The sequence below is a fragment of the Epinephelus lanceolatus genome, chromosome 22 (genome assembly GCF_041903045.1).
Source record: "Epinephelus lanceolatus isolate andai-2023 chromosome 22, ASM4190304v1, whole genome shotgun sequence".
NCBI classification, from domain to species: Eukaryota; Metazoa; Chordata; class Actinopteri; order Perciformes; family Serranidae; genus Epinephelus; species Epinephelus lanceolatus.
This window is the reverse complement of record NC_135755.1, coordinates 24,082,939-24,105,982: the sequence shown is the minus strand read 5'-3', so window position 1 is coordinate 24,105,982 and position 23,044 is coordinate 24,082,939. Positions and strand designations below refer to the sequence as shown.

General features: G+C 41.0%; 1 protein-coding gene across 49 annotated transcripts in view; it reads right to left on the bottom strand.

Annotated features, from left to right (window-relative positions):
- ptprda (protein tyrosine phosphatase receptor type Da) overlaps nucleotides 1-23,044 on the bottom strand; it is a 428,165-nt gene that overhangs the window by 55,880 nt on the left and 349,241 nt on the right. For 42 of the 49 annotated variants that reach the window (XM_033651566.2, XM_078164082.1, XM_078164076.1 and 39 more), the window contains 2 exons: nucleotides 19,723-19,868; nucleotides 17,626-17,767 (listed from right to left, as the gene is read on the bottom strand). In XM_033651566.2, the coding sequence (XP_033507457.1) occupies nucleotides 17,626-17,767; nucleotides 19,723-19,868 (288 nt within the window). Of the gene's footprint in view, nucleotides 1-17,625; nucleotides 17,768-19,719; nucleotides 19,869-23,044 lie in introns of all 49 variants that reach the window. The other 7 variants (XM_033651569.2, XM_078164079.1, XM_078164087.1 and 4 more) reach the window with 1 other exon arrangement.

Here is a 23,044-nt window from a genome sequence, read left to right as displayed (position 1 = left end):
CGACAATCATGGCCGCCTTCCAACAATGCTTTTGGGTATCTGGCATGAGAAACCACCTCGATGGATAAATCTTCTCAGAAATAGACTGTATTACAAATGAGTGACTTCAGACTGAACTGCAAAACTTTCCGATGCAACTCTGTGTCCCTGTCTGAACTGACATATGTTTTGTTAGTGATTGAGGGGTGTTTTTTCCTTGCATGTTCTAATGGGCCAATCGCAAAGCAGCATTCTCTTAAGACTTCTCAAACTGGTTTTAATGGATTACTGTCCTCTATAATGTGAATACAGGTCATTTTCTTGGCAGTTGTGCACTGTTAGTTATACTGGGAATCTTGGCCCATGCATCCTCATACACTATGGTTTATCACTGTGTGTCCTTGACATGGTGTGCAATATATATATGTTATCTTTATCCCTTTCAGTATCCATTAAGGTAATGAGAGCTGCCCCGGCTACACTCTTGTTAAAAGTTTGTGGGCATCTGGCACTGTGTTTGCTTGTTGTTTGCACAAAATTGATGTGCTGCTCATTAAAACAATAACCACTTAGTCAATTCACCTCAGTCACACAGTGGCCATATTTAGTTAACATCGTAGTTAAAGTAGGAGAGTGGACAGAACTGATGCCAGGATAACAAAAATTCAGAAATTCCCCAAATGTTCTCTTTTTTATTCTGTCAGCTTGTTTTGCCAAGTTTGTATCTGTTTTACAGTCATTAACTGTGATTGCATGGTTATGGATGGTGTGTTCTATTAATTTTAGGTGTTAATGTGATAGGCGTCAAGAACTCTATTAGCTATTAGCTGTGTTTCTAATTTGCAATGACATAAACACAGGAAATAAAACTGCACTACATTAGGTACTGTGATCGTCATTCATAGAACAATTTCTCGTACATTTAAAAATATTCACACATACAGTATTTAAATTTAGTGCCTTCTCCAGAGGGAACAAAAGCAACAGAAGGAAGGTTGGTCATAACAACGCATCTTCTCTAAAAGCACCACATTAACTATCAAGCAACAGGGAAAAGTCTAATCTGAAAAACTGCGCTGCGGTGCTCATTCAAATGGAGAAAGACATGGAGGAGGGGGAAAGGAATTAATTGTACAAGGTAGCTCCTGTCCAAGCTCCCTTCAGCCTGTTCAAGGTCGAACAGACAATTAGTCGATTCTACAGTGAGTCAAAAGTATACCTGATCAAACACAATAGCCAGAAGCAAGCCTCGGAGCATGGATGCGTGTTGAATATAGTAATTGGATGTGACAATCCATGCGAACTAAAAAGCAACTCCTGTGAAATTGCAATGTATTCTCAAACAAAGTGCTCAAGAGATCATAATTTAGCTGTCCTTTAAGAAGTCAGAATTGTTCTAGCGCTGCAGTGTGCGATGTCCCTGGTTATTCAGCTCTAAGGAGCAAAGAAGAGGGTGTACGGTTAGTTTTAAATTGTAAATGATGCAGCTTATGTCAATATGATAGGTTTTCAAAATCAGGATCCTGCAGTAAAACCGTAGTTTGATTTAAACAATTAATTAGCTGCAGCGTGGCTTACTGAAATCATGAAAACATATAAAAAAAGAAGCTGGGTCAGACATACAAAGGGCACTTTCACCAAGCCCATCTTCCCTGTCCTATAGAATGTGTGTGTTACATGATGCTAGCCCGTAACTCCAGTGCAGGCAGCTGATATGACTCCAGGCAGTGCATTTAAAATTAATGATCTGTTACAAAGGTTTCTCGCCTTCTCAGTGCATTCTTGCTCAGCCCAGAAATGTATTTTACAGCTGCTTTGTGCACTCATGCTCATCTAGAATGGCCACAAAGTCATGACATCAACTGTGAGGTATCTAAAAACTTTTCTTGCATAGGACTTTAGATTAAGATAAAAAAAGAAAGGAATAATAAACAAGAGTACTCTGACGTTCTCAATCTCCTTGCAGCTCTCAGCTATACCCTCATTTACTTCCCAAAGAGAATTACCATTGTGATAATAAATAAAGGGAGGGAAATTGAACACATTTGCTAGCTTGTGCTGTGATTAACAGCTCACGTCAACAGAGCTGCTGCAGCATTTCCCTTACAAGGCAAAGAGACCAGAATGAAATCAGATTAATCACTATGTAATTTGAGCCACGGCGTGTTTGTTGTACGTTTTTGGAGAAGTTGGGTTATTGACAATGTGTTAAAAGTAAAGAATGAAATAATTAATCAACCAGGAGCCAAGCAGCTGGTAGTTTTTCCCATGTGCTATGTTTGCAGTTCCGCTAACAGTCAGGAGGTTGGTTTTCGACTTGTGGTTACATAAATTATCAGCAAGGAGCTACTTCATTACCCCTTTAGGAACCCTGAGCTGCATCCTGATAGGAGTGGAAATTGGACAAGTTTGATTTGCTTGTAGTGCATTTGTTTTTGAATGTGTGTTTTGGGGATAATATACTATGTGCTGTCTGAACTGAACATACAGCCCCAAGCTAGCTTGTACAATATATGAAAGTCAAAGCTGAAAGGTGAAAATATCAGAGAAAAAAAAAAAGGTTTTTACAGAGTTTCCTGCTTCCTTCTTCTACCTCGCTGAGAGCTGCAATCTCAAGGACAGCCTAAGACAAGGGCAGTTTCTGCTTTACAGACCCATACTGTATATTCAACAATGGATCTACACACTAAATGAGATGGAAGGGAGAGAAATGCTGAAGTCACCTTCTAGAGAAGTGCTGAGCACTGGTGCTTGATATAAAAAGACTCCCAATGACAATTTGCACACATTAGCCACTGCCAGGCTATCAGGCCATATGAGTGTGCGGTGCCAAGTATGGGAGGAGTATAAAAAGGACATTGGCTCAAAAAGTACCTCAGTGAGCAGATTTCTGCTGAAGACATAAGGCCACTGGACATAAACTCAACCCATTAGCAGATTATATCTATTGATCACTCATACAAAATACGAGCGCACGTGAAATCACATTTTCCTCGTATGAAAACAGCGGCCTTTTTTCTGAAATGGTGCTCGAGTGCAGCATAAATTCAGCACAATGTGTCGCCATATTGCAGTCGGTGCCAAAAAACACACACTCGCAGCCTCAGCTCAAAGTAAACTTCTTACCTGCTGTGGTGTAGTGGCTTGAGTGACAAACTCAAGTAATATCCTCCTTGTTTAGGCTCTAATTAAATAAGCCTAATTGAGTCTCAACAGATAAAGGTACCATTCAAATGTGATCTGTTACTGTTTACATGTTTGCTCAGTTAGCGCTTCACCAAGGCACTTGTGTGTATGTGCAATCAGAGGTGATGTTTACAAGGTATTACAAGACTAATGCAGTTACATCTATGGAGTGGAATTCATTAAAAAGATAGTGCAAGCAGACAGTAAAACTAAGGCCAGGATGTTTGCTTACGCTTATCTGCTAAGATGTTGACAGCTGTGGGAAACTGTGGCTCCAGAAAACCAAATTAAAAGCATGCTCTTCTCTCCTGCATAACACCTGCAGTGCACCTGCCACTGCATACAGTGGGCGCCGTTTTTTATTTGGTGAATGATGGACTATTCACAGAGCACAGGTTTTGAATGAAGCAATTACTGTACCCAGTGGGTTGGTGTTGCCAAATATTAATAGACTGCTAATATTGCATGTGCTTAAGCTTGTAGGTTTAAAGCTTTAACTGGAGTAGGTTTGGCATTGTATTGTAAATGATGATTAGCATTAAAATGCAATGCAACATTAGCATAAAAATGTTTAGAAAACTGTAAATCTGACCTTTCAGTCGAATTAAGTGAGATGTTTTTTATGTCACTGAAATCACATTTAGCAGCAACATTACTGAATGAGTACAAAGGAATTTAGGAGGAAAATAAACCTTTGTTGCACTGGACGTTCCAAGTGAAGCACTATAAAAACATAAACCTTTCCGGTCACATTCTGGCTTTTGTTCCTTGGTTGCTGCACAAGGATTGGATTTGGTCCCACCCTTTTCTTCCCAGGCGGAACAAGACTTTTCACCCCGCAGTTGAGGTTATTCTTCAGGGAAAATCACTGCAGGCCATAATAAGATATATTTGTTGGATGTATTTGAGTGGATACAATCTCCTCAAAGGGGCTGTCACAGGTCACTTGCTGTGGCAGCGCGGTGGAGAAAAGTGTGTGTCAAGACGTATTGTTGTTTGAGGATCTCTCCTCGCCAAAAGATGCTGGATTATGGAAGTGTGGGAATTTGGGGCAGATGTCTTCAAGTCGACACTATTACATTTTACACTCTTTTTCCCCTGCCCTAAAGATTATCCTTGCCCAGTTTAGGAATCAATCTGATTCTCGCTCCCCCTCCCCAGATAAGATTTCAGGCAGAACAAAAAGACTAGCCACAAAACATTACCCATGGAGTGTGACAGCAGTGCTTATTTTTCTCAGCAGCCCGAGTCAAAACCACCGCACCATAGCGTATAATTTCAAGTTGAGGGACACTGATTAAAGCTCTTTCCACGCTCAAAAATTCAAAAGAAGTGAGAAAGAAGATGGGAGAATTTAGCAGGGTTAGGGTGCTAATCATGTTAATCATACAGCACTCTTGCTGCTCACAAGGACATCATTTGGAATTGGCCTGTTTCATGGCTTGCTAATGCATTAGCTGACCTAGATTGAATTAGGACTTGGTGTTTTAGAAACTAGTAAAAGGTAATTAATCAAGAAAATAATTCCATACACAATTAAAGGTTATGGGTGAAAAACTTGTAGTGCATCAGCATCTTAGAAAATCAAATCTTGACAAACACACATACACATAGATAAATTATTATATATCTCAGAGCAGACATTTTGTGACATGGAGTTTTTTTTCAAATTGAGGTTGTTGATTTCGAACATATTAACACGGCAACATTGTCCATTATAATTTGTTTACAGTTCTCTAAAAATTTGTTGCAGGGTTGGTTAATACATCCGTTCAGAGACGACCTGAATCCTCTTCAACAAAATGTTCTGTTCGGCTCCTGTTCAACTGACGTATTCAATTATTTTTTTTTCCTTTGGCATGGGAGAGGGAACTGTTAATTATGCTTTTGTTTTCACACAAACAAAATTACTCAACCAAACGTAAGAGCTCTTGATTAACAAAGGCAGACAGCAATTCCATTTTGTGCCAATTCTATGACGGCATCTGTTCTATTTTTCTCTTTCCCTCTCTCTAATGTTTCACCACTTTCACCCACATCGTTGTTGATTTCCTTGCTCTACTTACAAGGTACACTTAATGCTCTGGTTAAAAAGGTGTACTTCTCCAATCTAGCGCCTAATGATTGACAGGTTCTAAATTTGAGCCCACCCTTTGCTTTATCACCTACCTGCAGCTTGGTTAAACTATCTCAAACTTGGACTCAGACAGAGTTGCGTTACACAACACTCCATCCATCATTCTGCCTATAAACTTTTGCAGAGGTGAAACTTGTCCCCACATCAATTTTTGACCCTGGGACTAGGGCATCCTGATACTTTGTCTAACTTGTGTCCCTTATTTTCAATTTTCACTGAACAACACAGCTGATAAATGGCTACAGTATGTAGACCTTGACCTGGATTAGATGCAACACTTTCTGATAATGACTGTTGCACACATGCTTGGACATTGTTGCCAGCCTATGATTGTTTTGTCACTGCCTCGGGTAGCAAACTTGCAATAGTTAAGATAAAATTGAAAGTGACGACCCATAAAGTATTGTTCATGAGTTGCAGGTATAGACATTCATTTAGAGGGTAACAAGTCTGACAGGCATTCAGAGTATAAAAGCACATGTGCATCTTTGCTGAGCAAAAAGAAGAAATGACGAATTGAAATGCCTGAATTTTCCCTTAATGCCCTCAGAGAATCCAAAGCCTGTATTTATCTCATTGATACATCCCAGTGCTGTCTGGCACATATGTTGTCCAGTCTAAATAAGATTAGGTTTTCCCCCAGAGCTTCCTTTGAGCCAGATTTCCCAAATAAGCCTCCTGGCACCTGCACTGGGTAGATATTGCTTAAGTAATCCAATAATGGGAAAACAAAATGCTCAGCACTTCCATCTAATAAGGCAAACAGTGATGTGTGGTGGGGGACAATTCCGAAATACATCTTCCCCGAGTTGTTTTTTTTCAGGGTTCACAGGCTAGTGAACTCAGAGTCAACCTTCAAATTGTTTTAAAACATGGCATGTGTCTGGACTGATGTGGTTTTTATTATTGCGCCGACTGGAAAAGACTCCCGAGAAGCTCAAATGTGAGAGCATGCCCCAATTATATGCCTGGGGCCGCAGTATTTTATGTTCCAAAGCCTTAGATAAACTGATAGGAGAAAACGTTAAGTGGCAAGGCATGACTGCTTTCCAGTTTAGGTTTACAAATGTGCCAGTGCAGGACTCGCAGGTCAAAACTAAGCCTGTTATATCTAGCAGAATGCTGGAGAGTTCACGTTTGCTGTAGAAGCCCATGATCCATTTATCTCAACTGAGGATATAAATGTATGTTTCAGTCTTCATAAATAATACTGATAGAGTGGGTACCTCAGAAAAAGGATACTTGGCTTTCCCTCGAAGTTAATGTATGTGTCTGCATGTGTCTAATGTGTGACAAGGCCCTATTTTCACAGAGAAAAATCAGTCATTTATAAACCATATGAGGGAAGGTGAATTTAAGTGAAAAACAACAAGAAAACCTACTACATGTTCCACCCACAGTAAGTCTGTCAGAAAACTAGAACATCAGTAACATCCAAACAGGCGGCATTATGTTTTTAGGTTGTACATCTGTATTTCCATACATTTGTCCGTCCCATTCTCGTGAACATGATATCTCAAGAATGTTGTGTGAGAATTTCCTCAAATTTGGCACAAACATCCCCTTTGACTCAGCCATAAACTGATTATAATCTGGTGGTACAAGGTTAACGTGACTGTGACCTCCAGTCTGTCTCATTCTTGTGAATGCAGTATCTCAGGAACACCTGGAGGGAATTTCTTCAAATTTGGCAGGAACATTCACTTGGACTCAACAATAAACTGATTAGAATTTGATTGTCAAAAGTCACTGGGACCTCACAAACACATTTTCGGCCATAACTCAAGAATTCCTACGCTAATTTTAACAAAATTTCATAAAAATGTCAAACAGAATAAAATGATGAAGGGACGATATTTTATATCCATGAGACTGTGACATCATCATGTTCTGCAAAAACACTTTTATGGCTATTGATCAGTGGCATAACTCAGGAACACAAGGGGAGACATTTGGTCAGATACTGAATTGGTGACACTAATCTTGGGTGCCCACCTTGAAACTGTGCTGATTGTATAGATCTTCTGTGCTACCAGGTTGAGGATGTATGCAAAGCATCTTCGTTCACCAAAAAATAAACCTCACTTCACAACATATGCTATATTAGTCTGGACAGACATGGATACAAACTGCTACTTGACTGGTTGGCGGAGGCATACAACCCCAGGCGGTAATTCTAGTTACAAATGTGCCCCATTATACTGTATTTTGTGTAGTGAAAAACTGGGTTCTTCAGTACAACAGAAATCAGCAGTAAAAGAGGAGGAGGGGTGGAAAAGCTGGGCTGAGGAAAATATGCTTTAGTTTAGTTCATTAGTTGATTCTACAGGTATGGAGCACACTAATGAATATTACTGTGAATGTGCCACAGTTGGCTCAAACAGCTAATTCCAATTTACTATAATCGAGTTTTAAGAGGAGCAGGCCCACTCCAACACAAAGTGGCATTAAGTCTCTCTGGCTTGGTACCTCTAAAAGGTAGTTCAGTAATTTGCTGAACAAATACAGTCTCTTTGAGAAAACTGCTAATACCCAAGGGCAGACAACAAGGGACCATCTTGTATCCACTAAAATTTTATTTCACCCTTGTTGCCTAAAGGAGCAAAACAGGAATGGATTGTGAAATACTACCCAGCGTCTTCTGCTGTGATGATGAACGTTGGAACGAAATACAGGAGGGGGAAGGTGAAGGCACAGAAAGCCCTTATAACCCGAGGTTCATGGCACTCTGTCTCGGTGAAAAATAGCATCGCTTCCCCCTTTGCCCTGCACTGATTGTTTCTTCCATAAATCCCCTTTGAGATTGTATAATTAATTGAATGCTGCTTATTTGTCATTAAAAACCCTTGCCTAATGCCTGAGATTATGAGGGAACCATTGTAGAGTCAATCTATTAATCACCAGGCCTTTTTTCTGCTGAAAAACCTTCACAGACGAACAATTCGAGCAGTTGCTCAGTCTCAATGACATTGGAAAACTAGTTGTAAAACTCTTAAGTCGACAAACTGGTGTCATGGTACATTATGCCTTTTAAACACTTAAAAATCTCTTCACGAGTATGGTTAAACAAGGCAATTTCATTTGTGGATCACATACTTCACCCTGAAAGACAGAATGCACATTTTTAGTTTTCAGGTATTGCTACAAAACAGAGTAGACGGTCATGGGATGCCGTCTCCCTTTACAGCTGTATTGGGAGGCCTTACACTCACAGGAAACTCGATACAGAAGCAGCTGTTGGGATTTTGGTTGGAATTTGGGTGGAATTTGAAAAACTCAATCCAGGTCAGAAATTCTTGAGAGTTATGCTTCAAAATTACCCTGCCCAGTGTTCCTCCAAGCCTGCCATCCCCCATAGGCGTTTTTTATGGCCATCGCTGCTGGGGCAGATTGGATCAGCCAAGCAGAGGGCATGCAACAGAGATGTACGCCACTTTTGGCAAGGCGCCCCTACTCTCCCTAGGCCCCATGTCATTCATAAACATGACGGATTAGCTGTGATATTCCTCCATTTACAACATAAGCGAAGGGAGTTGGAGGAAGAGAATGAAAGCAGAGAGTTAGTGTCGGATGCCCCTTAGGGGTAGTGCTAAAATGGATGGGTAAAGAGGGAGATGAAAAGGAGAGATGAAGCAGGAAGGGCGGAGAGGGGGCCTTTCTCTACAGGCCTGGCTGGGCAAGCAGCAAAGCAGGCAGGAAGCCAGGCACAAAGCTCCATTTACGCTCAGATGCCCCCCCCCCCCCCCCCCACACACACACACACACTCCACACCTCCACCCACCCACCCTCTTCTTGCTTTACAGACTACACGTCAGCTTAGCCAGATGTACTGTTCTGAGTAAAGATCACCTAGGGGGAAGGTGGAGAGGGAGAAAGAGATTTCAAGACCTTTCCTACCTACAATCATGTCTTTCTCCCACACTGCCATTGTCTTTTGAATTTGCCTTACTCACTGACTTGATATGCCTCGATCCAGCCGAGGCTCATCTGAGACTTTAAAAGATGCTTGATGTTAAAGACTCTCCCTCAATCTGTCTTTGTCTGTCTCCCGCCTTCTTTGCCTTCTGTCTCTCTCCCACCCTCTTCAGGATTTCACTTTGCATATTCCATTTGCTGGTTGTTACCTTGAGCAATGATTCCATTTACTTTAGAAAACAGTGCCCCATTTATTCAGAGTTGGGGAAAGGAAAAAAAAAAAAAAAAACTTCTCTTGTTGTCATTTTATCTCCCATCAGCATTTTTTTCTGTTATTATTAGTAATATTCAAAGGGGGAGGGAGAGAACTATTTGACAATGCTTTGAGCTATTTGCCAAACACAAAGCTAAAATGGATGTCGCTTATTTTTCTCAACTCCATGAAACCTACCTTAGGAAGCCTCTTCTTTTTTTCTAGCTTTTTCTTAACAGTCCATCAACCCTCATTTGATCCTCCTGAGTGCATTAAACATTCACAAATAAAGAGGACGTTGCAGAGAATATATAAACAACCACACACTGCCTTCTCCTTAGAGACACCCCTGTCATGATGAACCATATACTGCCAGACATCTGTTCTGTTTTCTGTTTCAGGCCTATTCATTGTATATCCGCCCTCTTACCGCCCACTTCCGATGACTATATGATGCTTGATGTGTCAAAGTTAAATAAAGTATATGTTTTTGTGTCAATATCGATCAGAAAATAAAATTGAACTATTGAGGTTGATGTATTTGTTTTGTCTTTTCAGGGGAAGCTGATAAAGGCCAGAAGCTGTAGCCAGCGGGGGCTCAAGAGAGTATCAGCAACCAGGTGAGTCTTCCGACCGGGCAGGAAAAAAAGACAGAAGGCAAAACTGTGAGACACTGAGTTGCTTCATTAACCTTCATGTACTATACATTCAGAAGCAGGCAGGTCACTATGATCAAATGGGCGTTTCTAATACCGTGGCATATCATTTACCAAAGTCTGTGTATGTCAAGGGAAAAAAAGACAGTGTGAGACTGTTTATGTGTGTATGTGGAGGTGTGTATTACTTTACTAGCAAGAAAGCATCCCATCGGCTGTCAGACTGCTTCCACAAAATCCTCTGAGCTTTAATCACTTTTAGCATTTTGTGCATGACAGTGCCAGATAACTTTATGGGTCACGGCCCGGGACTCTTCAATTTGAACATGGTATCATCAGACTCAGACGAGTACTCTGGGAGTTTGTGGTATAAATGTCTCAGGAAACCGACTTCATACAAGTTCACTTCCTCCTCAGAAAAGGAAAACCTAGCACAGACCATTTCAATAATTGATATAGCTAAAAGCTTGCTACAGGAGAAGGGAGTATAGAGATTATTCATGCTTGCTGACATCCTGCAGAGAAGGACCTCTTGGCTCACAAAGAGCCCTAATGGAAAATGGGGTTATATCAGGCTTTCAAAATTTATCAGATGGGCATTCTCCCCAAAATCGACTGTGGGAGACGGTGGGTGTCACAGCAGGCAGTGGGTGGCATTGTTTTATTATGGAAATTACTATATTGAGGCCACATGTTTAACTCTGATGAAACTTGTGATGAGAATATGTAAGGTTTTGTCCCATTTTTCCATTCATGCAGCAATAAAACATCTAATTAGTCACCCCACTCATCTTTCCTGTACTGAATGTAATAATGTATAGACGACTAATTACACCCAAAAAAATCCATTCTTGCCACATCACTTTTTCTCAGTCCAAAGTTGTTTGGTTGTAATTAGCGAGCAGCTTTACACAGCTTGAAAAGTTTCTCAAGATCATTAGATGCATTAAGGATGACCCTGCAGTACCCAATTAATCTAGTAGAAAATGACTTTTGAGTGCAGCTAAGATCAAAGCTACTAACATTAGCACCCCTCGACTACCTGGCTCAGACTTACACACTATTCATTTTATGACCTTATGTCCCTTCCAGTACAGGCAGTCGAATATTTCTGCTTCATGTTCTGTCTTATAGTCTATCATGTAATGTGCACTAATTCAGATAGTAGTTTATCAAGCTAAAAAAAATGTCTGATTGGCACAAATACATTTATTTTTGGAGGATGAAGCAAATGTTAGCATGCTAACATGCTAAATGACGATGGTGAATATATGGCTGTTAAACGGAGGCATGCTGACATGAGCATTTAGCTCAGTGCACAAGTACAGCCTCAACATTTAGTGTGGCTGTAGCGATGGGAATCAAAAATTGATTCCAGTTAAGAACTGGTTCCAAATTGTCCAATCCATCGTAATTGTATGCCGTCAAGCTTATTACTTTCTTTATTGATGCCCACAGTTGCGCCAAACTCATGCAGCTACACTGCTGAAAACTTGCAACAAAATTCCTAAATTCTAGGAATGCCATGTATTTGATGGTGTATTCTATGCATGAGTACCACTGCTCCCCAGTGTAAGCAGTATGTCTGTTACTAAGGGTGACTATCCTATGGTATAATGACATTAAGACCATACAGGTGGGCTTAGCAGGTTTGTTTCTTTAATTGATCCGCAATCAATTAGGGAATCTATAAAGAATTGGATTGAGCAGAATCGATAATGACATTGAAATCGATAAAATCTCATCAATTTCTATCCCTACTGTAGTACTAACCCCCTTTTACACTGCCGCTTTGCTGTTCTATATAAAAGGGACGAATTACGGAATGGGGGCTAAAGAGGGGCGGTAAGGAGGTAGTTACAGCGCTGAAACAAGGTCTGTATAAATGGGACAGCTGGCAGGACAAGACCATGGATGGTAGCCACGTTTTGATGACTTGTTATGTGACCCACCTCGGGAGATTTAAAAAGTAGCTGATAGCAGTTAGCAGCTAACTCAAAGAGGGAGACGAGAGGACGAAAATGTCCACAAATTGGGAAAACAGTGAGATCTGGGAGCTCCTTACCCGCTGAGCAGAGGATCAGGATCAGCCACCACATAACAGGGATGGAAATTATTGTTGTTGCCATTCTAATGCTGTTGTTATTGTTAGGAGAGTGTTGCCAACATGTATGTTTTATGTCACACTAGAGGCTAACGCTGTTGTTACATGTCACGCTCGTCATGCCTTGTGATGTTGGTACGCTGTCTAAAAATCACACACTGGAGCAGCATGATGCCGTTGTTGTTCGGTTCTGTGTAAAAATACAAAGGCTGCACAAAGAAGGGACTTCGTAGAGGCTCTGTAGCATTTTCTCTGTGTAGAAAGGGCTTTAGTCTTTAAGTTTATTTTATATAGCATACGGTATCAAAGATGTTGATTTGCACAGAAATTATTCTTCCAGGTTTTTTACCCTTTCATATTTTGTTATTTACTCTTAAAGTGCAGCACCACAAGATGTGCTTTGCAGTTTGCATTTTAAAATCGCTCATCACCTAATTACTTTGCCAGCACTGTGAGGTCACTGTGGAGAACAGCGGAATCTTAAGGCCAGCGAGGGAAAAAGAAAACAAACAAGAAACACTTTCCTCATTTCTCTGAATCAATAATTATTAATTCAGGAGGCTGTGTTTACTTTTATTAAAACAAATACAGAGCCACAACATGTGCAGAGTTATCTATCATGTTCAGTGTGCAGTCCAAGGGCCTTTGTGGCTCCGGCAGATGTTTTCTCACACGCTATGCAGACTGGAGAGTCTCACATTCATCTTGTTGGCAGCGGTTATGCCTTAAATCATCTCGCATACTGTGCAGATACTGATTGGCTTTCACGATTAACCACACAGTTAGATATAAGGGGGTGTGGGGGGCTGTTTTTTTATTTATTTATTTTTTTACCAAGAAGAGATCGATTTCTGTGAGGACAGTCAACTCCATCTTTTTAATTACAATAATGAAGAACTTGTCATCATGTGCTCCATTTTTGTGACGTATGAGAGAGTGAAGCTGGGAATTGAGCGGAGAGTAGCATCAAGTCAGTATTGGCCAAATCCCAAGCAATAACTCTGCCTATGGATACTTTATGAAACATCTAATGGACGTGAAGATAATTGATGGTCTGTGCAGTTGGTTGCACTCCGTCACTATTTGTCTCAGCATGCTGAGGTGAGAGAGAGAAAAAAGCATGTTGGGTTCTGGGAAAAATGTGCCACAAATAACAATAAATGACTACTTATTCACATGAAAAAGCTGCTAACACCCTAGTAGCTTATGAAACACTAGTATATAGTGACAAGGAAAATCATGTCTAACACTTCTACATAGTCTTAGAGGAGAACTCTGTATTGATTGTGCTTCACAGTGGACCAGCCAGTTAGGTTATACAATTCCCTCAGACCTAAAAATGCCAGGAAGTTTACAATATCAGTGTTTTCTATGTAACAAAAGAGTTAAACTCCTACAGTGAGTCAGCATGTTTCCACAGCACCATTTTTAGAGGAAAAAATGTATTTCTCGAACAAAATTGAGTGTTCCGTGTGGCATCCCAGGTCTCGCCATCTATAGAGCTCCTGCCAGTAAACCGGCGAATTGTATGGTAGCTGCTGGCCCCCTGCAGTAATTTCACAATGGTCATCCCCACTGCATCCCTTGCTCCGACAGTCCGAGACAGCTGACACAGCATTTATCTTGCTAAGCAATTTGAGCATGCAGACCAGCTTTTGTTCATCCCTCACTCTGCACTTGTTAGACGGAAAGCATTATACATCGAGAAAACGGTGCAAGAGCATACAGATTAAAAAACGATGGTTAGGGATAAGCATTAAGACACATTTTAAATTATCATTATCAGTCACCCTTCACAGTATTCTATGGGTTTTTACAGTGCATGCAGGTCCACACAGTTTACTTTGACCAGCATCTTATGGATATCAGTTAAGTAAGCTTGGAATATATTAGGCAGCTTTTGGTGTGTTGTATTAAGTGTGGAGACCATTTCTCTCCAAACAGTGACAAAGAGCCAAACGCATACATTGTCTATGAATAATCACTGATCATGTAGCAGCCCTTTCATTGTATGTGGAAAGATCCGTCTCAGCTACACGGCTTTGACCGTGCCATTGCACCATTCCATACAAATGGAAATGATGCATTCTGTTTTTTCGTCACAGGAGAGCGGCTTCCCATTTTCCGCTCCCACTGTCAAGTTGTGCACAGCTGCATAAGTTTGCACGCTTGTGTGTGGGGCACAGGAAATGGCTGTTGACAGCATAATGGGAGTGTGAGGATGCAATATAAATCCTTAATCATGCCTGAATCATGAACTGCAGCACTCAAATCCACACATCACTCTGCTGGAACTACTGCTGGCAGAGAGTCTAGACCCTGTGAGGTGTTTTGGCGACATTTTCAAGTATTTCTTTTGTTTACTTGTGGTTATAAGTGTACAAAGGAGATCCCACTGTACTAACATTTTTTAGTGACAGGTTTTCTTATTAGAGAGTCTCTGTTGATGCACGTGGATACGCAAAAATCTTACAGAGGCATATTCATAAATGAGATCAAACACCACTTCACTGAAATCATATTCCAGCCATGACACCCAAAATGTGCTGTTCCTTCGTTTCTCAATCCCTGCCTGTCATTCTCAATTACAAAGCAAATCAAGACGACCTTAATTCAAAGACACGAGTCGCATATGAGTCGGGTCATCTCGTAGTTAATCAAAACAGAGGGCGCAAAAAAAAAGTGCACTAAGGAAACCCGTGGCTCGTGCCATGGCCTAGCAGATTTGACTCGGAACATCATTACGTTTCAGGGTTCGCCTTTCATGCAAATCGCTTCCCTAAGCCTGGAAGTTCATTACTAATGGCACTTCCCATCAAGTTAGAGACCCATCCGAATACTAATATCCCCCAGTGCTTTGGATTTTTCACCTCGAGTCCTCTCTCCTCATAGTATGGCAATTACAACAATGTGCTTTTCCTTCATGGAATTAGGCATCACCCCCTGTGGCGAGCTTCCCACAACAGATGCTTTGCAGTCGTTTCCACAGACCATTGGAGCCCAAATTAACTAAACGAACAGTCACTTTATATGTATTAGGCCTGGCGTAGTAGCACTTATCTGTGTTTGCTTATTTATTTATCTCTCCAATCCTGCATCACACACTTGTGTGCAAGTTCAGTGTTTCTCCACTAAAAGGGCCAAAAGGAGGGGAGAAATAATTTCCGCCGGTCATGGTGACAGATCGGACTTAAAAAATGTGCAGTTGCATTTTTCAAACTGCAGTTTATGTCATGTGGAATGATGAGTAGCAAACCAGCAGTGCTGTGTTTATTGTACTGTACGAAGTAGTTTTGGAAGGAGGGAGCTTTTTGGTCTCCTAAATAATATATAATGCCTCCTTGAGGTAACCTTGTGTTACCTCAGGTTGCCCATACAGTAAGATGCCCTCACAGTACAGTGTGTCAGCTTACTTCCAGCTTCCTCGGAGTCATCCCTGTGTTGGGTCTTTGAAGAAGGGAGGGAATCAGTCTGGCTGTGTTGTTGTTGTCTGCAACTGTTGAAGTGGAAACTCAAATAATATGGCGAGCTGGAGTTTATCTTATTACGGTGATGCTTGATATTCTTGTCTGTGGCCGGCACTGTGGCATCATTTTCCTTTTGTTTATGTTTGATTTTCATCTTGCTTCCTTTCCTTTGTCTGCCAAACTATGACTGCTATCACTGCTCATAATTATTATTCTGATTTTTAATTTATTATTTGCACTTCCAGTGTGCATAACAATACATTTCCTCTGTGAGACCTACCAGACACCAGAAGTCTATGCATGTAATGGCACAAACTGTGCAGAGGCTGAATCCCTGTTTTGTCGTAGCAAGTGGTGACAGAGGGTGGTGAAATAAACATATATAGAAATGTTGCAGATTATTACCAAATTTTGAGGGTTTCTATGTATCCACGGGAGGCAGTGTGAGGACAGGGAGCACACTCTTTTTATTTGCACCAAAGCCGAGAAAGAAAGAGCTTTTTCTGTTTTTCTATTTTTTTGGGGGTCCGTGATAGGCCTCTACTCACCTTCAATACATTGATGGGAAAGGAGAGCGAGCAGAAGAGCAAAATGGAAATGGTAATAAACATGCTAATGCTAGGCCGTGGAGCCGGGAAGAGCTGCTTCTATACCCGTCCCTCAGCTATCTATTGGTGTGTGTGTGTGTGTGTGTGTGTGTGTATATATATATGTATGTGTGAAGGGGAAAAACAGAGATAGAGACAGAGCAAGAGCGAAAGGGAACAGGAAATGTGCACAGTATTGCGTGCGTGAGCGTGCACACACGCGCATACACACACTCACTTTGTGCTCCAGAGTAAACAGGAGAGAGCTGCATGTGAACGTGCCACCTTTCTCTTTCAATCTGCCTCTGGAGACAGTGCAAAGGGCCTTTTGTTGGCTCATTGGTGAGATAAGAAGCAGAGGAGGCTGAGAGCGGGGTGGGGGGGTGGGGGGAGGGCCTTCAGAGACTAGCAGAGCCAGCTTTTTTTTCTATAGGATGGAAGCACCCCTCTCAATAGAAACTCATTTGCCATGTTGTGTAATTGTGGTACATAATGGAGCACACCTCATTCAGGCAGCCCAAGGCTTTTTTTCTAAAGCCATTTTCTCCATTCACAGCCAAACAAGTCATGTTTTAGAGAGATATTACTCAGCCTTTTGAGCTACGGGGCCACCACATATTTGCCTTTGAATGGAATGTTGTGTGTAATCAAGATAAAATTTTGCTCAGTGCTTATTATAAAAGAGGCACTGTCAACCAACTTGATATTTGTCATTTGACTTTTATTCTCTCTGGAAGTAAACAAAGTGGCTGACCTTTCCCGCTTGGATTATTACACGTTTGTGTGGAGGAGTGCTGGCTATTAACAGCCAACGGTCACCACAAGATACTGACATTGAGGCAACCTGCGACAAGACTGCGAACCATAAACAATATATGCTTGTTAATCCTATGAGAATACACTGCTTTATTTTCTGCACAGCCAAAAGAATATCAAAGCTGAAGTGCAGAGATGAAAAATGACTGATTTGAAAATTATTGCTGAGCTTTTCCATTAAACCACCGCAGGCTAGGAATGGATGGCTATTTGCATAATTTAACTGGCATCTTAATTATTGTGTCAGGAATCTGTATGCAAATGACTTAAGTCACTTAGAAACGGAAACTTACTTGGCTAAATGGCTAATGGACTAAATCTTATCAAGTTAGAATACACAACGTGAGTGTAACCAGATTCTCTAATTGGGTTTGACTGTGCGGTGTGACAGTGAGAAACAAAGAAAAGAGGACAGGACAGACATAAAACAAGGAAATGCGAACTTACCTGGGTCAGCTGGGAGAAAAGGGGCATGTTAGTGGTGTGTGCTTTTTTTCTTTTTGGGGTTGCAGAGAAGGACCTACCACGTAAAACAGTGAGTCTGGTGGTAGCGCTCGTCTCTCCAACACTGTTGGAGGCGACACATTCATATATGGCTTCATCTCGGGGCGTGCGCAATGGCTGAATTCTTAGCACTGAACCAGAGCCGTCGTCGAACTCTATCACCTGCAGGTGCGAGAGACAGGATATGTTAAAGGAGATTTTTTGGTTCACAATGGGTGAGGGACCTTCCGCAGAGAAAAAAAACAGACAACACCGTTGAGGACATTTGGCTAACGACACTGATGGTGACTGACACAATGTGCTTCCTATGACAGAAACAAAAGCTGCTGCCTAGCTTACCTTACAATGAACCCTAGTGATTTCCTGTTAAATTGTGAATACTGTGGTTGTATATTGTATATGTACAAAAAGTAACGTCAGGATCTGTGCAGTATTTGCATACATATAGATAATATGTGGGTAGTGAGCATATTTGATTTGAAAAGTTCTTTAGCATCGTCTTTGTAGGTATGTACTAGATCCATTTATTATGTGTTCACACATGCTGTCTCTAAGTAGATGAATTATTCACTGTCTACTACTAATTTGTGCACTGATTGCTAAAATCGATGCGGCTGACTAACTTTAAGAATGGGGAAAGTTATCGTGGTCAGAATTTTTGCTCTGATATCGTGTTGTGGAGTGAAATTTTAATCTGAATGTGTCCCACTCTTAAAGTTAACATTCAATCCCTTGAAAATGCATCACACTGGATTGTGTCAATGGGACAGAAACAAGCACAAACAGTTAAAGGTGGCTTGATAAACGGTTACGGACAGTTGTACCATGAGGTGAGGTAGTGGTACAAAAGACAGGACCGACTGTATTAGACGAACGACACATAAAATGCTCACAAACAGGTGTTTGTTGTAGCTTATTCAGCTATTTTTGCATGCTACATGTTGTATACTCACTGATTTTAGAAAGCCCTGTGTCATAACTCAATCTCTTTTAAGCATAGAGGTAGATTCAATAAAGATAGGCCTGAGACCTCTGCTTCATACACACAAACACGCTCACACACATACACACACACACGCACAAACACACACAGAGGCCTACGAACATTTTTAAAGTTGACAATATATCTGTGCATGTGTTAGTTAACAATACACTTTAACATTTCATTGGCCAAGCTACAGCAGTGTTGACATTCAAGCTGACAGCAGGTGATGGTAAAAAACAGCCTCCTTTCTTAGTCAAAGCAGAAAATTTAGAAAGGAAGTGAGTCTTCGAAAAGGAAATGGGTTTTTGTTAGAAGATGAGGTGGCGGTGCATGATTGAATGGGCACAGAATGGTGGCAGCCAGCAAGCCCTGTGAGGTAACGAGGGAATGAAAACTAGCATGTTAGCATTCAGCACAACGTGCGATGCAAACGCGATGAACTCTGATAAGATTAGATTTATATGGGCATGAGACGCAAAGAAGAGGAGGGAAGAGGTCTCTGAGCTCCGTTAAGCCATCGCTGCTGTGCAGTAGCAAGCAAATATGGCATCTAGAGCAGAGGAGGGGAATAAGTGACACCATGATAGTCCCGAGGACTGACACAGAAATTAATAGAAATCTTATCAGTGTTCTGCGATGATGTGTTATTTCTCATGGGTATTGAGCCCAAGTGCAGATTAAAGCTGACCAGAAATCAAAGCTTCAGCCAAAATAAGGAGGGTATGACATGCATTAAGATAAAGATGCCACAAAGCAAAAGGATATTTCGAAGTGAAAGCGCTACTTCCCCTTTCACTTTGCATAAAGCTGGCAAATGTGGTGTGATGCTAATGTAGGTATCTGGGTCACACCACAAGTTGCTTTTTCTTCTGTCCAATTGCTCTTTTCTTGTCTTTTATTTAATTACAAATCTGTCCCCAGATCTTTTGTGTACTTGCTCATTAAAACTCATGCATGTTTAAAAGCCTGGCCAGCATGGTTATTAGAGCCTGCTAATGCGTGGTGGCAAGTCAGGGCGAAATGCAAGTGAGCTGGGCTTGGCGCGATGGATTATATGCGAGCAGAGCCAAAAGCAGTGCTGAAGCATTCCCATTTTGTCGAGCATTTTACATCAGAACAATAGACCTAATACCTCAAATCTCTGGTTGCTGACTTTCTTCCCCTTCTTGTTCCACACAATCTTCGGCCGTGGATCTCCCGTAGCTTGGCAAATGAAGGACGCCACGCCTCCTTGCACGCCTGTTTGGTCATTGGGGGTTCTTAAAAACTTTGGTGGTGCTGGAGAGAGACAGAAACAGAATAAAAGATAACAAAAATAGTTAGTGAGCATGCTAAGCTTTGCAGACAGAGCAATTAATCTTTCTTATCAAGCCACACGCACTGGAAAGCAACAAAGTTGCAGATTTCAGCATGTGGCTGTTAAGAGGATTGTCTTTGGAGGTCAAGACAAGAGATTGTACTGACTTTATTTTGCAAGTGGAAACAGATGATCAGTGGTTGAGATCAGAAGTTAAAGGACAGAGGGCATTTTATCTCGACTCTGTATTTCCAGTAACTCTTAAATCTCAGCTGTAGGATGACTGACTTAGGGAGCTTTAAGGAGGAATTCTTGGATAAAAGAAACACTATAGAAAGTAAATAAAAGATTAAAAGATTATAGCCTACTTGATGTTTCATTTTCTCTGTGGCAAGAAATTTGATTTTGGCTGCAAAGCTACATAAAAAAATGCCCCTGTCCTCTTCTTGTGTTTACAACACAGTCTCGGAAACCAAAAGGATCTTCCTCATTAATAAAAAGGTCAGACTCTGTAGGGCTTCCTTCTATTATGTTGTCAGACACAAAGAATAACAATCTGAACCAAGCAAAAACAAGCCTTTTTTTGTGGATGTACATTGAGAGTGCATATTCCCTGAGTGGTTACATTGCTGCCTGTTTTGCAGCCCTCTCGCTCAATACTAGACCACTTTCAAAAATTGTTGTTCCTATTAGTAAGTTAGACACAAAACATGGGAAAATAGGGTCCAGGCTGAAAATACAAAAGTTACCCTTCAGGTACATTTAATGTAGGGATGTCCCGATCCAGCTTTTTCACTTCCGATCCGATAGCAATATTACAGCCTTGAGTTTTGGCCGATACCGATACCGATCCAATCCAAGCGCGTATTATACATATTCACTTATTTTGTTGTCAGTCATGTTAGAAAAGGTTTGATCAAGCGATATTACTCTAACAAGAACAAGTACTTAATCGGGTTAGTTAGAATGATCCACAACAGTTGGTATGAGAAACTGACTCGTTTATTGTTAACAGGGTTAAATAAACAAACTTTAAACTTGAACATTAACATTGAATAAAAAATATAGCTGGTTTGCTTTGGCTGCTTTGGCCCCTTAATAAATAGAAAATAAATCAACACAAGAAATCTTTAAAATGTCTAACATTGAAATTAAAATAGCAGCAAGACTCCACACACTTGTGCTTTGGCCCCCTAATAAATAAAAAATAGATTAACACCACAAGACATTGTTGACATTTAACAAACAATGCAGCCTTTACGTTTCAGTTATTTTAGTAGTGTCAGTGCCAGCCTGGTGCTGCTGTTTCCCGGGACCAACAGAGGGGACAAAAAACCACACACAATATTGTACAACTGTTTAAACAAGCAATAGTCCACCCATGGCTCCAATTTCACTAATTGTGCCCAAAACAATGCCATCAGTGCTTTTTACTTAAACAGTAAGAGTGTAAACCAAATAAAAATATCACTCTCAAAAAACCAGAGCAGAAAACAAATAGTCAGTTAACTAAATTGACCGCTACTCTTCCTACCCTTCCCTCCATGTGTGTCTGCATGCTGGCTTACTGGATTGATAGTAAGTGCTGGAGCGGATCACTGGAATGGACTGCTTGAATCGCGGAGCACTGGGCTGGCCGGAAAACCTGGATTGGACTCTATGAAAAACTGGATCAGAGTTCTGGGATCGGCATTTTTCCATGCTGTCCGATCCGATGCACGTTTTTTGCTAATATCGGCGGCCAATACCGATCCAAATATCGGATCGGGACATTCCTAATTTAAAGTCAAATACTAGTAGAATTTGGAAATCAAGACCTCTTGAGCTGTAGTCGGGCTTGAATTGATTAACCATTGGTCAATATAGTAAAAATAATAATGCTTTAAGTGTGTTTAAGTGTTGCTCTGGCCTCTTCTTTACAGTTGTTTTCAAAATAATACCATATTATCTGAATGACATGTACTTCATTGTGAATTCGTATGTAATGCATTGTTTCAGCTGCCAGTAATAATTTATAATGCAATTAAAGGGGGAAATACATTCTTAAAATTAGGAAAACCCTTAAGTTCAGATCACTTCGCACTTTATTTGTGAAAGGATGATTGTCTGTAGACTTGTACTCTATGTGTCATTCAACAGAAAAGTCATCTATTTTAACAAGCTGTTGCCCATCACACTGTCCACATGCTGTTCCACTGGACATAAATCATGCGGCCACTCAGTGGCTCTAATAACACGGGCTAACATTTTCCAAACTGTTGCAGAGAAACAGAAGCTTGTCTATCGGTTCAGCAGCAGACAACACTAATCTCTAGAAAACCACCAATTGGAACTGTGGCTGTGCCCTGCACAAATGAGACACGCACCTGATAAGGTCCTTGCAACGCTCTGACCAGCGATGTGAGCATTCTGTTGCTCCTAATTGGTCCCTCAATTCAGCACAACAAGTCAAGTGTAAAGGCAATGAGGATAAAAATGCTAAAAATGCAGGGGAGTGGAGGTGAGAGAATAGCAGAGTGGAACAGTGTTTGCTTTGTGTGGACACGGACATGGACGTTCCCATCTACTGTGGTGGTTTTGCAACACTGTACAATAGCATTTGTTAAGGCTCTGATCTCCATAACAGTGAAGAGAGCTGCAACCCTGCTACTGCAGTTTGATTTTCAGAATTACAGTTTAAATGATTCTCCAATATAATTGTGGCTTTGTCCACCATCATAACAATTCTCTGTTTACTTTCAATTCTAAGAATTGAGCTCTGTTTCGCCTTTTTCCCCCTCCAGGACAATAAGTTCCTGCTCATGAGCTGATGTTTCTATTGCATCAAAATCAAAACACATGAAAGTGATTAAACAAATCAAAGGAACATGTCTCTCCCTGATGAGATTTTGATTTTGAGATTTACATTCCAGCTTTATCATGTTGATCAAGGCTAATTTCAATAGCAATAATGTCATAGCGCTAAGTCAGACCCCCCTTGTGTTTTCCTCTGAAGCTCGAGTGCCAGCTTCAGTGGGAGGTGTAGCTCCATCTGTCCCCCTGCGGAGCAACTGTTTGCCTTTTATCAATCACTTCAGCAGGCCATTAGGGGCCACACAGCTGCAGTAATGCCAACCATCTGAATCACCTCATCTGTGTGTGTGAGAATGTGCAATTG